The 17,078-nt window shown below is 40.2% G+C and overlaps 1 protein-coding gene across 1 annotated transcript in view; it reads left to right on the top strand.

The window, feature by feature from the left end:
* Positions 1-13,675, top strand: part of LOC141111731 (transmembrane protein 272-like) — a 43,772-nt gene extending 30,097 nt beyond the window's left edge. Inside the window, exon 5 of the mRNA XM_073603872.1 lies at positions 13,613-13,675. Coding sequence (XP_073459973.1) covers positions 13,613-13,675 — 63 coding nt within the window. The remainder of the gene's footprint in view (positions 1-13,612) is intronic.
* The last annotated feature ends 3,403 nt before the right edge of the window (positions 13,676-17,078 follow it).

Raw genomic sequence — 17,078 nt, forward strand, 5'->3', positions numbered from 1 at the left:
GAGCTCAGCCACAGTGATCTTTGGGTTCTTCTTTACCTCTCTCACCAAGGCTCTTCTCCCCCCCATAGCTCAGGGGGGAGAAGGTCTAGGAAGGGTTCTGGTCATCCCAAACGTCTTCCATTTAAGGATTATGGAGGCCACTGTGCTCTTAGGAACCTTAAGTGCAGCAGAAATTTTTTTGTAACCTTGGCGAGATCTGTGCCTTGCCACAATTCTGTCTCTGAGCTCTTCAGGCAGTTCCTTGACCTCATGATTCTCATTTGCTCTGACATGCACTGTGAGCTGTAAGGTCTTATATAGACAGGTGTGTGGCTTTACTAATCAAGTCCAATCAGTATAATCAAACACAGCTGGACTCAAACGAAGGTGTAGAACCATCTCAAGGATGATCAGAATAAATGGACAGCACCTGAGTTAAATATGAGTGTCACAGCAAAGGGTCTTGAATACTTAGGACCATGAGATATTTCGTTTTTTCTTTTTTAATAAATCTGCAAAAATGTCAACAATTCTGTGTTTTTCTGTCAATATGGGGTGCTGTGTGTACATTGAGGAAAAAAATGAACTTAAATAATTTTAGCAAATGGCTGCAATATAACAAGGAGTGAAAAATTTAAGGGTGTCTGAATACTTTCCGTCCCCACTGTGTGTGTGTGTGTGTGTGTGTGTGTGTGTGTATGTATGTATGTATGTGTGTATATATATATATATATATATATATATATATATATATATATATATATATATATATACACAGTGTGTGTGTGTGTGTGTTCTCTTTCTCTCTCTCTTTACTATGTTTTATTGTATTTGCTTTGCAGGTATGGTATGTCTTACTGTTATACTGTAATGTTACTTTGTTTTATTGTTAACCATCATTTGCTTAGCAGGTATGCCATTCAGCTGCAGCACTAATTTATTCATTTTGACAGCAGCAGCGTTTGCTCGCACGATACGTAAATCAGCGACTCCAACGCTGTAGGAGGTGATTTCACCACCACAGTTAAAAAAAAAAAAAAATGGTGCATGTATCCCTATCATTAGAAGTGGGTGGATGAACAGCGGTATTCTAATGGTGGGCATACCCACCGATCAATCTTTTTTTCGTTCAGCCCACAGGCTGCATGGGGAAAAAAAAGAACATTTACAATGTATGCCCAACAAGGACCAGCAACGTACTGGTATGTTGCTGGACTTTGAATGGTTATACCAGAATGATGCCTGCAGGTTTAGGTATCAATCTTGGTATCATTATTTTCAGCAAGCGGTCGGCTTTCATGTAAAAGCAATCCTAGTGGCTAGTTAGCCTCTAGACTGCTTTTACAAGCAGTGCGAGGGAACATCTCCCCTCCCTCCCACTGTCTTCAATGGTTTTCTCGGGCTCTCCTGTCTCAACAGGGAAACCGAGAATGCAGCCGGTGGTTCCGCCAGCTGACCATAGAGCTGATCAGACAAGAATGGCTCCAATCATGTCTATTGCATAAGAAACTGGGAGCTATGAGCATTTTATGACTTGGGTTTCGCTGGATATAAGTGGCGACATTGGGAAATTGGCAAAACATTTTATCACACCGATCTTGGTGTGGTCAGATGGTTTGAGGGCAGAAGAGAGATCTAATGGGCCCCAATCTTTTAACAAGAGTACCTGTCACTATCTATTGCTATCAAAGGGTATATTTACATTCCCTGAGATAACAATAAAAATGATTAAAAAAAAAAATGAAAGGAACAGTTTAACCACTTCAGCCCCAGAAGAATTTACCCCCTTCCTGACCACAGCACTTTTTGGGATTCAGCACTGCATCACTTTAACTGACAATTGCGCGTCGTGGCTCCCAAACAAAATTGACGTCCTTTTTTCCCCACAAATAGAGCTTTCTTTTGGTGGTATTTTATCACCTCTGCAGTTTTTATTGTTTGCGCTATAAACAAAAAAAGCGACAATTTTGAAAAACGCATTATTTTTTACTTTTTGCTATATCTCAAAAGAATATTTAAACATTTTTTTCCTCAGTTTAGGCCGATATGTATTCTACATATTTTTGTTAAAAAAATCGCAATAAGCGTTTGGTTTACGCAAAAGTTATAGCGTTGTATAGTTTTATGGCATTTTTATTATATTTTTTTTTTTTTGTATTTTACTAGTAATGGGGGTGATCAGCGATAAATTTTTTTTTTTTTTTTTTTTTTTATCGTGACTGCGACATTATGGCGAACATTTTTGACACATTTTTCGTACCATTGTCATTTATACAGCAATCGGTGCCATACAAATGCACTGATTCTTGTGTAAATGACACTGGCTGTGAAGGGGTTAACCACTAGGGGGCTAGGGAGGGGTTAAGTATGCCCTGGGGAGTGTTACTAACTGTGGGGGGCATAGCTACGTGTGACACGTCACCGATCTCTACTCCCGATCAGAGAGCAGAGATCAGTGACACTGTCACTAGGCAGAACGGGGAGATGCTTGTTTACATTAGCATCTCCCCATTAGTCCTCTCCGTGAGGTGATCGCGGGTATCCCCACAGCTATCAAGTCCGTGAGACCCGCGACCCGACCCGGAGCTCCCGGCCGGCACGCTATGGCATGGCGGCAAATTTTAAGGAACGTACGGGCACGCCCATTTGCCCAGCCGTGCTATTCTGCCGACGTACATCGGCGTGCGCCGGTCGGGAATCGGATAAAAATGTAAAATGGCACCCCTGTACCCCCTCGTGCTCATGCTCAAGTCGAACGCAAGCAGCGGTCTGGTGTCATATGTAAACAGCAATTGCACCATGCATTTGAGCTTTTGCCACAAAGGTCAGATCGAGGGCAGTAATTTTAGCAGTAGACCTCCTCTGTAAATCTAAAGTGGTAACCTGTAAAGGCTTGTAAAGGCTTTTAAAAAATGTATGTAGTTTGTCACCGCTGCACGTTTGTGCGCAATTTTAAATCATGTCGTGTTTGGTATCTATGTACTCTGCATAAGATCATATTTTTTATTCCATCAAAAATTTGGGCAATATAGTGTGTTTTAGTGCATTAAAATTAAAGTGTGGTGTTTTTTTGTTTTTTTTTTCCCAAAAAAATGTTTGAAAAATCGCTGCGCAAATACTGTATGGGGAAAAAAAAAATTGCAACACCCACCATTTTAATTTGTAGGGCCTTTTCTTTAAAAAAAAATATATAATGTTCGGGAGTTCAAAGTAATTTTTCTTGCCAGAAAAAAATATTTTTTCATGTAAACAAAGTGTCAGAAAGGGCTTTGGCTTCAAGTGGTTACAAGAATGGGTGATGTCTGATATAAGCTTCTAAATGTTGTGCATAAAATGCCAGGACAGTTCAAATCCCCCCCCCCCCCCCCCCCAAATGACCCCTTTTTGGAAAGTAGACACCCCAAGCTATTTGCGTAGCATAGGTATGTTGCGTCCACAAAGTTGTCACTAAGTGGTATAATATTCAAACCCTGGCATGGTTATGTGTGGACTTACACCCCAAAATACATTCTGCTGCTTCTCTTGAGTACAGGGATACCACGTGTGAGACTTTTTGGGAGCCTAGCTGTGTACAGGACCCCGAAAACCCAGGGCCGGACTGGGAATAAAAACAAGCCCTGGAAAAAAAATGTCAAACCAGCCCCATAGCATTATTATACCAGCCCAACATCAAAAACCATCATAACTTCATTATTTCCTTGTTCGTGAAAGGGAAAACCATGCGTTTTTAAAGCACATTTGAAGAGTGTATTTTTTATCTCAAATTCCAGTTAAGTGGTAAAATTGGTCCATCGTCAAGGGGCACCCCAGGAACGTGGGGGGGGGGGGGGGACTCTGGTTTCCAGAGACCACCTTCCACAGAAAGAATGGGGGGGGAGGGGTTACTGATATAAGGGGGAAACCTTTTATATCAGTGCCCCCTTATAACATTGTATTCACTCCCCCATCAGACTTGCCTGGCGGCGCTGTCACTGACCTCCTCTCAGGTACACTGTGCAGGGCTCAGTTAGACGGCTCCAGGTTGGTGACTCTGGTTTTATCCTATGGTCTCCTCTCCACAGTCCAAGTTTTACTTCTCCCATGACCCCCATCCTGCCTGCACTACCACTCTTGACTCCTCTCCAGACTCCCCCTCAGACTACAGACATGATATAAGACAAAAGATGGTCAGAGGTTGCGAACATGGTACACGAGATGGCTAGAGACTGTGGACATCATACAAGAGATGGCTAGAGACTGAGGACATGATACAAGAGATGGTCAGAGGTTGCAGATATGATACAAGAGATGGTCAGAGGTTGCGGACATGATAAAAGATGGTCAGAGGTTGCGGACATGATACAGTAGGTGTCAGAGGCTGCGGGCATGGTACAGGAGATGGTTGGAGACTGAGGACATCATACTAAAGATGGTCAGAGTCTGCAGACATGGTACAAGAGATGGCCAAAGACTGCAGACATGGTACAAGAGATCAATGCAGCCTCATCAGTGCCCATCAAATGCAGCCTCATCAGCCCCATCATTTCAGCCTCACTGTGCCCATCATTTCAGCCTCACCGTGCCCATCAAGTGCAGCTTTATGGTGCCCATCATTGCAGCCTCGCTGTGCCCATCATTGCAGCCCCACCATTTCCTGTATCACACACAGCGGCCGATGTATGGCACAGATGGAGCTGGGTCTGTGTGTGTAAGACGGCACTGTAACAAGGTCCCGTCCTCTAGACCAACTCATGTGATAGGCGGAACACTGATTCAATCAGTTTTCCATCTAGAAGACTATCACACGCGCTGGTCTAGGGGGGCGGGACCTTGTTACAGGGCCGCCTTACACACACAGACCCAGCTCCGTGCCATACAAGAGGAGGAGCCGGAGGAGGGAGGGGGGCACTGCAGCTGCTGGTCAAAGCGGCCCCAGGGCAGCCAGCCTACCGGGAAATTTCCCGGTATCCCGGTAGGCCAGTCCGGCCCTGCCGAAAACCAATCACCGCCTTCAGGCTTTCTAAGGGCGTAAAATGGTGATTTCACTTCCTCACTACCTATCACAGTTTCGGAGGCCCTGAAATGTCAAGATGGCACCAAACCCCACACCAGACCCCATTTTGGAAAGTAGACACCCTAAGTTATTTGTTATGAGGCATGGTGAGTATTTTGCGGATCTCAATTATTTTTGAAAATGAAAGGAAAGAAATTTTTTTTTTCAAAACTTTGACAAAAAGAAAGATCTGCAAAATACTCAACATGCCTCTCAGCAAATAGCTTGGGGTGTCTTTCCAAAATGGGTGTGGTATACCCCATACTCAGGAGAAGCAGCAGAATGTATTTTGGGGTGTAATTCCACATATAGCCATGCCATGTTTGAACAATATATCATTTAGTGACAGCTTTGTGTAAAAAAAAAAAAAAAAAAAAAAAAAATACATTTTCCCGAAACTTGTGCAAAATATAAAATATTCCATGAACTCAACATGCCTCTCAACAAATAGCTTGAAGTGTCTTCTTTCCAAAATGGGGTCATTTTGGAGGGGTTTTGTGCTATCTTGGCATTTTATGGCCTTCAAAACTGTGATCGGTAGTGAGGAGTGAAATCAAAAATTTGCACCCTTAGAAATCCTGAAGGCGGTGCTTGGTTTTTGGGGTCCTGTATGCGGCTAGGCTCCCAAAAAGTCTCACACATGAGGCATCCCCATACCCAGAAGCAACAGAAGGTATTTTGGGGTGTAATTCCACATATAACCATGGCACGTGTGAGCAATATATCATTTAGTGACAACTTTGTAATTTTTTTTTTGGCATTTTTCCTTGTCAAAAGAAGTTTATTGAGTATACAATGTTATAAAGATACATAAAGTAAGTTTACAAAGATCTATAAAGTAAGCTCATTGTTTTACAGGAGGGTTTATATAGGTAAATATCATGAAATTTCAAATATTAAACATTGGGTTCACGTAAACCTAAATTAAAGATATATATCATTTCCTTAGTTACTTTTGTAGGTATTTAAATGATTTATACCTACTATACATATTGTTTACAAGTAGAGTGTATATAGGTCAAATAAATTCTGATAATGAGCTTCAATCTTAAGGTGGAGAAAAGGAAAGAGAAAGAAGAAAAAGGGTTGAAAGGTAGAGGTATGGTCCACAAGGTTGTCCCGCTCGTCAGTTTATTATTCTTTTTAGTTCTCTTTGAAGCCTTAGAATGGGTATCTCTGTAAGTCATTTAATCTGTTACCATGGCAACAGGACAGAGTCATTGAAGTTTGACAGGAACTGTTTTATCCAAGGATGCCAAAGTTTTTCAAATTTTGGAATTTGATTTTGATCGATGGCTACCATCTTAGCATGGGACATTGTATTATTCATTCTGTGAATTGTTTCTGCTAGTACCAATGTAGGAGATTTCCATGCCTTGGCCACTGTGTGTTTTGCAGCCGTTATTAGTTGGATCATAAGTTTGAATTGAGAGAGTGTTAACCATTCCGGTTTTAGATTAAGTAAAGTTAAATATGGATCTGGTTGTATTATTTTTTTAAATATTTTAGATGCAATCACGAAGACTTCCTTCCAGAAGGTTTGGATTACTGGGCACGTCCACCATATGTGTAAATATGTGCCTATTTCTGGGCATCCTCGAAAACAAAGAGCTGAGGTATTAGGTGAATATTTTGCCACTCTAGCGGGTACAAGGTACCAGCGAGTTAGGACTTTATAATTTGTCTCCAGTGCTAAGATGTTGGGTGAAGATGACTTAGATGTGAGCCATATGTTAGACCAGTCCGTGTCTTCTAAAGTTCGTCCCAGGTCCTCCTCCCACCTCTGAACGTAAGAGGGTCTATTAAGATTTGGTACTCCATATAATTGATTATAAAGTGATGAAATTGTACCTTTAGCAAATGGATCTTTTGTACAGATTGATTCAAAAATGGATAATTGGGATAATGGTGTATCCCCCTTTAGGAATGGTGTATAGAAATTTTTGATTTGGAGATATCTAAATATCTCAGAGTTTGGTAGATCATATTTTTCTCTAAGCGATGGGAATGAAAGGAATGATTTAGATGCTATGAAGTCATTTAGTGTCTGAATGCCTGATGTTGTCCAAGCTTTAAAAGAATTTGGGTAGATCCATGCCGGATAAAAGGCCGGATTTCTGATAAAAGAAAGGAGAGGATTGTGTGGAGATTGTAACTGATATTTGGTTTTTAGTTTATCCCAGAGAGATAAGAAGTGTTTAGTTATGGGATTATGAATTTTAAAGCGGTCTTTAGGATCAAGCCATAATAAATTTGATATTAATAGAGGGTCATTTTCTGAAGCCTCTATAAATACCCATAATGGGATTTCCTGTTTTGCATGGTATTTGGACAGACTGGCCAAATGTGCCGCTCTGTAGTAGTTAGTAAAATTAGGGTATCCCAGGCCTCCTTTATTTTTGGGAAGATGTAGTGTGTGTATAGGTATACGTGGTTTAGAAGAGCCCCATATAAACGAAGTTGCTCTTTTTTGTACTATTCTCAAAAAATAGGAAGGAATTGGAATAGGGAGGACTCTGAATAGATAAAGCAATTTGGGTAGAATAGTCATTTTGATTGCATTAATCTTCCCCATCCAGGATAAAGGAAGTTGCGACCACTGTTTTATTAGATTTGTGATCTGTCTTAATACAGGAGGATAATTGGTTGAGAATAAGTCAGAATGAGAGGCTGTTAAATTAATTCCAAGATATGGGATTGATTTTTCTGCCCATGTGAATGGGAGTGCAGCCCTAGCCGGGATCAATTCCATGTTTGTGAGTGAAATATTAAGCACTAGGCATTTCTTAGGATTAATCATAAGGCCGGATAGGGCTGCAAATCCATCAAGAGCTGGTATTAGGTTAGGACCAGAGACCTGTGGTGATGATAGAAAAAGTAATATATCGTCTGCAAATATACATAATTTGTGTGTAATACCTCCTACTTCAATGCCAGTTATAGTTTGGTTTGTTCTGATATATTGGGCCATGGGTTCGAGTATAAGGGCAAATAATAAGGGAGATAATGGGCAACCCTGTCGGGTACCTCTTTCGATATTAAAGGCTTCAGATTTGTATCCAGCATATTTTATATAGGCTTTGGGTTTATTATATAATGCTTTGATCCATGTTAAAAAGTGGGGTCCAAAACCCCATTTTTGTAATGAATATTGCATATATTGCCAGGATACTGTGTCAAATGCCCTCTTAATATCGAGAGATAGAAAACATAAAGGGATTTTCCGTTTTTTAGCAATATGTGCCAATAACACTGCCCTGCGTATATTATCGCCTGCCTGTCTATTTGGCATGAAGCCTACTTGATCTCTATGTATTAATTTTCCTATAATGCTATTGAGGCGTTTTGCTATTATTTTTGCTAATAATTTAATATCGAGGTTTAACAGAGAGATAGGCCGATAATTCACACAGGAAGTATCATCAGAAAGGGGTTTTGGGATCATACAAACAATTGCCATTAGTGTTTCTTGCCGAAAAGAATGTCCATCTAGAAGTTTGTTAAAAGTTTCAGTGAGAATGGGAGAGAGTATTTCTGAGAATGTTTTATAGTATAAAGCCGAGTAGCCGTCTGGGCCTGGTCTTTTGTTAAGTTTTAGGTCTTTTATGGCGTTAGCAACTTCATCTATAGTTATAGGCTCATCCAAACTGCTTTTTTGATTCTGAGATAACTCAGGTAAGGTTATTTTTGAGAAGAAGGATTCAGCCTCTGTAGGATTAAATTTATTGTTTGTCTTGTATAAAGTTGCGAGATGTGAGTGAAATTTATGGACTATTTTAACTGGATTACAAGTGTAAACATTTTTTGATAATTTCAAACGTATTGGTTTGAAAGATTTGTTAGTTGAATTTAATGCCCGAGCCAAATATGTACCTGGTTTGTTTGTATTCATGTAGAAATTGTGTTTGGAGCGTTTGAGGGATTTATCAACTGACTCAGTGAGAAATAGATCGTATTCCAATCTAGATTTTTCCAGATGAGATTTTGTACTCTGAGATGGATTATCTTGAAATGATATGTAGGCTGCATTAAAATTGAGTTCTAGTTTTTTTGCTAGATTTTTGCGTTCCCGTTTAAATAGTGCCATTTGTCTTTGTATTGTACCACGCAAGACAGGCTTATGAGCTTCCCACAGTGTTATTGGGGAGATGTCTGTTGTATTATTAATTGATATGTATTCCTTTAAAGCTTGTTCAATGGCCATCTGATGTAGTGGGTGTTTGAGCATTATGTCCGGTAAGTACCACGTTGGGTCATGCGCTTTTGGTATGGCTGAGGCTATAGTAGTGTATACTGCATTATGGTCAGACCACGGAATCGGAATTATATCTGATGCAATAATTTCTGGTATCATTCCTATTGTTAGAAAAATATGATCTATTCTGGTGAAGGTTTGATGAGGGGGCGAGAAATAAGTGAATTTCTTTTTCATTGGGTTACTTTCTCTCCATGAATCTACCAGATTGTATTTGGAAAGAAGTTGAGAAAAAGGTAATCTAGAGGTTATTTTGGATGGTGTAAAAGGTGATTTATCTAGAAATGGGAGTAGGACCTGGTTAGAATCCCCACACATTATCACTGTTCCTATTTTGTGTGTATTAATCACTTGTAATATATGTGAGAGGAATGGTGTAGGTTGTTTGTTAGGAGCGTAGTAGGAAATCACCGTGATTGCTGTATCCATTATATAACCCATGAGTATCAGGTATCTACCTTCTGGGTCTTTAATTTCTGATGATAAGGTGAATGGTGTGGATCGATGAAATGCAATTAGAGTTCCCCTTTGCTTGGTACAGGCAGAAGCCGTGTAAATTTGTTGATAAAAAGGAGAAATATATTTTGGAGTAGAATCTTTGGTGAAGTGTGTTTCTTGGAGGCATACTATGTGAGCCTTCTTGTTATGGAAAGTACGGAAGGCTTTGGTCCTTTTTTGAGGGACATTTATTCCCTGAACATTCAGGGAAAGTATATTCAGTGGTGCCATGGCAACAGATCAAATAGTTTTGACTTACTTTTTGTTATGCAGAGCTGACTGCGCAGATCAACCTGTGTGGACTGAAGAGATGAATAGATAGAAAAGAAACCAGTGAATTCTGGAGTAAAGAGTAAACAAAAAACATGTGAGATTAGATGATACATTGTATAAATTATTTTTTGCAAGTAATCACAATTTACCCGTGAAAGAGAATAAATATCTCTCTCAGGGGAATAAGTGCCTTCGTCACACTCCCACATAATATGGTTGGGAGAATGAGGAGGGCTAATGGGGGTACACGGATCTTCCGCTTACAGGAGAGAAGTGCTATGTCAAAAGACATCAAATTGATGTTTCATTAGTTGGAGTGCAGAATATAGTTTTTGTTGAAATTATTTATTCCAGGGTGGTTGTATATGGTTAGTCTTGCCCTAGGCTAAATAATTCAGTTAGAAAGGTACTGTTAATAACTTTGGTATTGATGAAGATAGTTTGAATTATTTTGGGGTTTTAACCCTTTTAGAGTAAACAATTACATATTTTATTCATATGTAACTGTTTAGATATGTTAACTCATAAAATTGAGGTTGTATTGCTTCAGATTAGAATAAACAAAAACATAATTCTAGGAACTAGAGTTAGGTAATAATATATTTGTTTTAAGAAAAAAAAAAAAAAAAAAAAAAAGCTTCCATTACTTCTGGATTATTGAACATATTTTTCCTAAAAAGTAATAAATCTATTGTTATTACCTGATAATATATAACTGAACAAGAATTTCCTTATTTCACTTATATATTCTAAGGCTATATGAATCAGAAGTAATAAGAAATATAACTGGAATGTAACATGATCCCACACAGTGTGTGACTATCAGAATGCAGTTACATTCAGTTATAAATATAGGTTTTTTAAAGAGAACCATCTCTTAGTATAATAAATGAAGAGATATCAGGAATTAGGATGTCAGTCCATTGAATCTTCTTGGTCCATGGATGATGTGGCATAACGGCCTCTTTTGTGAGAATGATGATTCCCATTTTGTTCTGGAATTTTCTGGGTGCTGCCTGAAGGTGAAGATGACGCCATTCTTCTGCGTGTGGGAGTGTTGCTGCTTGTGGGTTCTGTCAGATTTAATTTTAAAAGGGTTTGTTGTAGTTCATCTGCTGATCTGCTTCTGTAAATTGTACCTTGGTAGTTAAATCTGACTGAAAAGGGGAAGCCCCATTGATACATAATGTTGTGGCGTTGCAGTTCCATTAGTTGGGGTTTCATGGATCGTCTTTTAGTAATAGTAAGTTGGGATAGGTCAGCAAAAATTTGATAATTGTGTCCTTGAAAATTAAGTTCCTTTTTTTCTCTTGCAGCAATTAGTATTTGTTCTTTCGTTCTGTAATAATGAAATTTTGTGATTATATCACGTGGGGGTCCATCTTTCTTTTTGGCTGTGAGGGCTCTGTGTACTCTGTCCAGTTCTAAACATTCAATAGGGATATCTGGCTTTAGTTCTTGTAATAGAGCAGTAATAGTAGATTGCAGGTCTGTCACAGTTTCAGGTATTCCCCTTATGCGCAAGTTTGAACGTCTGGCTCTATTTTCGTAATCTTCGAGCTTAGTTTGAAGTATTAAATTCTCTTTTTTTAATTGTTCCAATTCTGTTATATTTTCTTGGGTTGTAATTTCAATTTCATCCATTTTTATTTCTAAGGCTGCGGTGCGGTTTCCCAGCTCTCTTATTTCTTTGGTTAGGCTGTTTGTTATTTGGTCTGAGGTTTGTTTTAAAGCCTTATGAAGCATCTTTTCAAATTGTAATAATATTACTGGGGATACTGAGGAGGCTTGTGGAGAAGTTTGTGAGAGGATTTGTTCTGTATCTGACTCAAATGGAGAGTCTTGCTGTGACATTTTCTGTCTGTGAGAGCGCCCTGATGCTGTATCTTGTGAGGTGACTGGAGCTGCTTCAGCTGCAGTGAGTGCCTGTGAGCTCTTTGTGAGGTGATTTTTATTTCTGCCACGGTTTCCTCCCAGTACCATATTTCCTGCCCAAACTTTCACAGTTTGTTCCCTGGGGCAAAAAGGTTCAAATGGATACCTTTTGAGCCTGCAGGCTCCGCTTTGTCCTTCTCTTCTCTCCTCAGCGGTGTGGAGCTCTAACAATGCATGTCTGCTCCGCTAGGCTCCGCCTCCTGCCCCCTTGATCTTTTTGGCATTTTTCAATCACTTATGACAAAAAAATAAAATATTCAATGGGCTCAAAATGCCTCTCAACAATTTCCTTGGGGTGTCTACTTTCCAAAATGGGGTCATATGGGGGGAGGGGGTTGTACTGCCCTGCAATTTTAGCACCTCAAGAAATTAGATAGGTAGTCCTAAACTAAAGGCTGGGTAAATTCCAGAAAATGTACCCTAGTTTGTAGACGCTTTAACTTTTGCGCAAACCAATAAATGTACGCTTACTGACTTTTTTTTTTTTTTAACCAAATACATGTGGCTAAATACATTTTGGCCTAAATGTATGATTACAATTGGGTTTATTGAATTTTTTTTTTTAATAACAAAAAGTATCTTTTTTTTTTTCAAAATTTTCAATTTAAAGATTAAAATGGTTTCAAAGGGAAAACATTTTTTACCTCCATGCATTTCCAGCATTAAAGTGGAGTTCCAGCCAAAAATGGAACTTCCGCTTTTTGGATTCCTCCCCCCCTCTGGTGTCACATTTGGCACCTTTCAGGGGAGAGGAGGGAGCAGATACCTGTCTAATACAGGTATTTGCTCCTACTTCCTGGCATAGATCACCGCGGTGATTGCGGGGACCTACGCCACTTCCGCCGCCTACTCTGTCCTCCTCCACCACTGTATTCTGTGAGACACAGAATACAGCAGGGACCTGAGGACGCGCAGCGCAACTCGTGCATGCTCAGTAGGGAACCAGGAAGTGAAGCCGCATGGCTTCACTTCCTTATTCCCTTACCGAGGATGGTGGTGGCAGCAGCCGAGAGCCGAAGGACGGATCGGCTTCGTCTGGCGACACCGCGGGCTCCCTGGACAGGTAAGTGTCCATATATTAAAAGTCAGCAGCTGCAGTATTTGTAGCTGCTGGCTTTTAATATTTTTTTTCAGCGAACCTCCGCTTTAAGGTAAAAAATGTTCCAGTATTTGTATCGCCCCCCTCACCCTATAAATACTTTTGAGTTCTCACTCAATCCAGTACTGTAAGCATCTGCTCTCTCCTCCCTCCCCTCTCTTACAGGACGTTGGCCCTTATGACTCATCCTCCTCTCCCTTCCTGGCAAACTCTCACAAGAGTGAGAGAGAGCGCTGTGCATGATGTCATAAGCCTAGGCTTTTTACCAGTCAAGAAACTGGAAGTGAGCTGTATAAGGCATTTACTGGCAGAAAAAAAAATGTTTTACTATCCAAAGTTAAAACAACAAGGGCAGAAGATTTAATAGATGGAAAGTTGATAAAATGACTGAAGGTCTGCTTTGATGTTAATACTAATTCCTAAAACCATTATTACATGCATCACTATAATGTAGATTATTTTCTAATCTAGATACATTCATATAGTTACTTGTGCCTGACAAAATATAACAGTGTGCTTTTTTTTTTTTTTCTTCTTTTAGTCTATACGTATGGCCATGGAAGCTAAAACAGAAACCGCACATCTGGTCTCATCAGAAAACTAAGTTGTCACACTTACACTTACTTGAAATAACTGCATTTTGATGGATAATTAAATTTGAAGGAATGCATTGTACATAAAAATCTTAATGTCAATATATTTTGTCTTTTCATGATGGCTTTGTTATAAATATATATATGTAATTGCATCCAAAGTGTAGTGTAGTGCTATTATTTTCTTGAGTTAAAACGCTGAAAAAGATTGCATAATGACTGTATTCTAAACACCTCAAAGCGGTATTCCACCCAAAAGTATAACTTCCGCTTTTACGCTTCCTCTTCCCCGGGTGGGGGGTCAGGGACCTGTTTTTGACAGGTCCCCTTCCCCACTTCTGGAGACGGGGCCGCAGCCCGATCTCCCGGAAGTTTGGCCCCCCCGCCGTCGGGCCAATTAGCGCAGCGCGTCTTGCACATTCGCAGTAGGGAACCAGCTATGAAGCCGGCAGCAGCACCCGGGAGTCGATTCCAAGATCGGCTGGGGTGCCAACATTGCGGGCTCCCTGGACAGGTAAGTGCCCTAATATTAAACGTCAGCAGTATTTGTAGCTGCTGACTTTTATTTTATTTTTTTATACCCAGGCTGGACCTCCTCTTTAAATCTGAAGGCCAAAATCAGCTTACAATTATATGGGGCATAACAAATCTTTATCTCCAGATGCTTTATGTGCATAAGAAATAAGTTTGTCAAAACTTAACCTGGCATGGATCGAACTATAATAAATAGAACTATACAGAGTTCACAAGTAGGGATGGGCTGAACACCCCCCGGTTCGGTTCGCACAAGAACATCTCGAACAGGCACAAAGTTCTACCGAACCTGCGAACTCTAACGTCTATGGGACGTGAACAGAAAAAATCAAGTCCTCATTTTAAATGCTTTTATGCAAGTTATTGCCATAAAAGTGTATGGGGACCCGGGTACTACCCTGGGGGACATGTATCAATGCAAAAAAAGGTTTTTAAAACTATAGTTTTTAAAGGCGCAGTGATTTTTAATGATGCTTAAAGTGAAACAATAAAAATGAAATATTCCTTTAAATATCGTGCCTGGTGGGTCCCCTTAGCCTGCCTGTAAAGTGGGGCATCTGTGCGATGTATAGAACATGCTTCAGCAATAATGACATTTGGGAAAGGGAAAAAATGTCATTTAAACTTGCTTGTGGCTGTAATGTATTGCCAGCTTCGGGCAATACAGATAAAAGAAATGAAGAAAAAAATGGCATGGGGTCGCCCCCAAAATCCATACCAGACCCTTAAGTAATAATAATAACTAATAAAAGTAATAAACACATTAAAACGTTTTTAACTAGTCCTTTATTAAAAAAATGAAAATAGAAACAATTGGTGTCCCTTGATGTAATCTACCATCCATCACGCCGCCCGCAATTATAGCAAAAAACAAAACCCTGCTGTCATGGATTACATCGAGGGACACTTATTTAAAATAAATAAAGTGTCCCTCAATGTAATCCATGATGACAGCAGGTTTTTTTTTTTTCTATTTTTGCAGGTGGCGTGATGGACAATAGATTACATCTTTGAGCAACAAAGCTAATAAAGGGTCTGGAGGATATTAGTTATGAAGAAAGGTTGCGAGCACTGAACTTATTCTTTCTGGAGAAGACGCTTGAGGGGATATGATATATATTTACAAATACCATACTGGTGACCCCACAATAGGGATAAAACTTTTTTTGCGGAAGGGAGCTTAATAAGACACGTGGCCACGCATTAAAATAGTAAAGAGGTTTAACCTTAAACTGCGTAGAGAGTTCTTTCCTGTAATGCCCAGTACACACGGTCGGATTTTCTGATGGAAAATGTCCGATCGGAGCATGTTGTCGGAAATTCCGACCGTGTGTGGGCTCCATCGGACATTTTCCATCGGATTTTCCGACACACAAAGTTTGAGAGCAGGCTATAAAATTTTCCGACAACAAAATCCGATTGCGTCAATTCCGACCGTGTGTGGCCTGTTCCGACGCACAAAGTGCCATGCATGCTCAGAAGAAATTTCGACACGGAACAGCTCGGTCTGGTAAACTTAGCGTTCGCAATGGATACAGCACTTTCGTCACGTTGCAATGTAAAAAACAGTTTAATACAGCGCACTCTCTTCTTCTTTATATTGTGAGAAGAATGAAGTAGTTTTGCTGTTCATATTCACATACACTTCTCCCAAACTTCTTTCTTTATTATTTATCGGGATTCCCTTAATATATTTTGATTTGTCACATCTGCCAAAATTTTTTTTTTTTTTAAAGCCATTATTTATGTTTGTATTTTTTCAAAGGCTGATCTATGTTTAATTTTATTTTAAGTTTTACTCCATAATATTTTTGTGTATGTTTTGTGTGTCAAGTTACCACAACACCATTGATATCTTTTATTATTTAATCTCAAGGAGATTGTTTGTTTGGTGTTGGTGTCCCTTGTTAATTTCACATTGTATTTTTGAAATGTACCTGAATCCTCACAAACTGTCCTTTTTGAAGTAAAACACACATAGGCAAGTATAATTCAAACCAAAATTCCTTTAATAAGGGCTCAGAACCAAACAAAGAGGGAGGCAATGCTGGAGAAACAGGAGAAATTAGCGAAGCTTTGGACCCCCAGGGCAGACATCAATTCTTGAACATCAAAATTGGTGGCCTGAGGAGTCCATATGTAAGGAAGTGCAGTCTGGTCCAGAAGTCCCAGAGATCCGGAAAGCAGCAGATGACATCTGTGTCCCCAGGCTGTGGTACCACAAGAGGCTGCATCTTTTGCCAGACCAGACTGGATCCAGGGTCCTCACTTTCTTGTCTTCCTTCCACGCTTCCTTCCCGGCTGTGGCTCTGCTGTTGGAGATGTGGCAGGAGGAGGAGGAGGACCATGTGTGAGGTCACAAAGGTGGGTATCAGATGTTATTTGGGCCCTCAACCCCTTATTGAGAGCCTCCAAAATGAATGACTCACACATGAGTTGTTGCCCCTCCTCCATCTGCTGCCATCATTGCCTGTAAAATGCAGCAAAGTCCTCCTCAACGGTGTGTGGTGCTCCCAGGGCCTCTGTAGCCTTCCAAAAGAGGCCTATGGCAGCCTCCTCTAGGGTACTCCTCCTCCTGCCACTCTCTCTTTGCGGGTGTAGGGGAGGGACCGGCATATCAGGCAGCCTGCTCGGCCCGGCCACCTCCTGGCTGAGACTTCCCTGTGTATGAAAAAGGGACATGGTTGTAATGTTTTGCATCATCAATCATAATCATAAATTAGTACTTCAAACTAACATCTAGTTAACATCATTGATTGGACAACCTGAACTATTTAGAGGAATGCTATACCTGGCTCAAGCTGGGCTCCTCCACATGTTGTTGCCTGGAAGGCCCAGGTTGGGCGTCAGAAGCCTCAGCTGGAGGGGGAGGAAGCGTGG

This window comes from Aquarana catesbeiana, linkage group LG11, assembly GCF_042186555.1.
Source record: "Aquarana catesbeiana isolate 2022-GZ linkage group LG11, ASM4218655v1, whole genome shotgun sequence".
In the NCBI taxonomy this organism is placed as follows: Eukaryota; Metazoa; Chordata; class Amphibia; order Anura; family Ranidae; genus Aquarana; species Aquarana catesbeiana.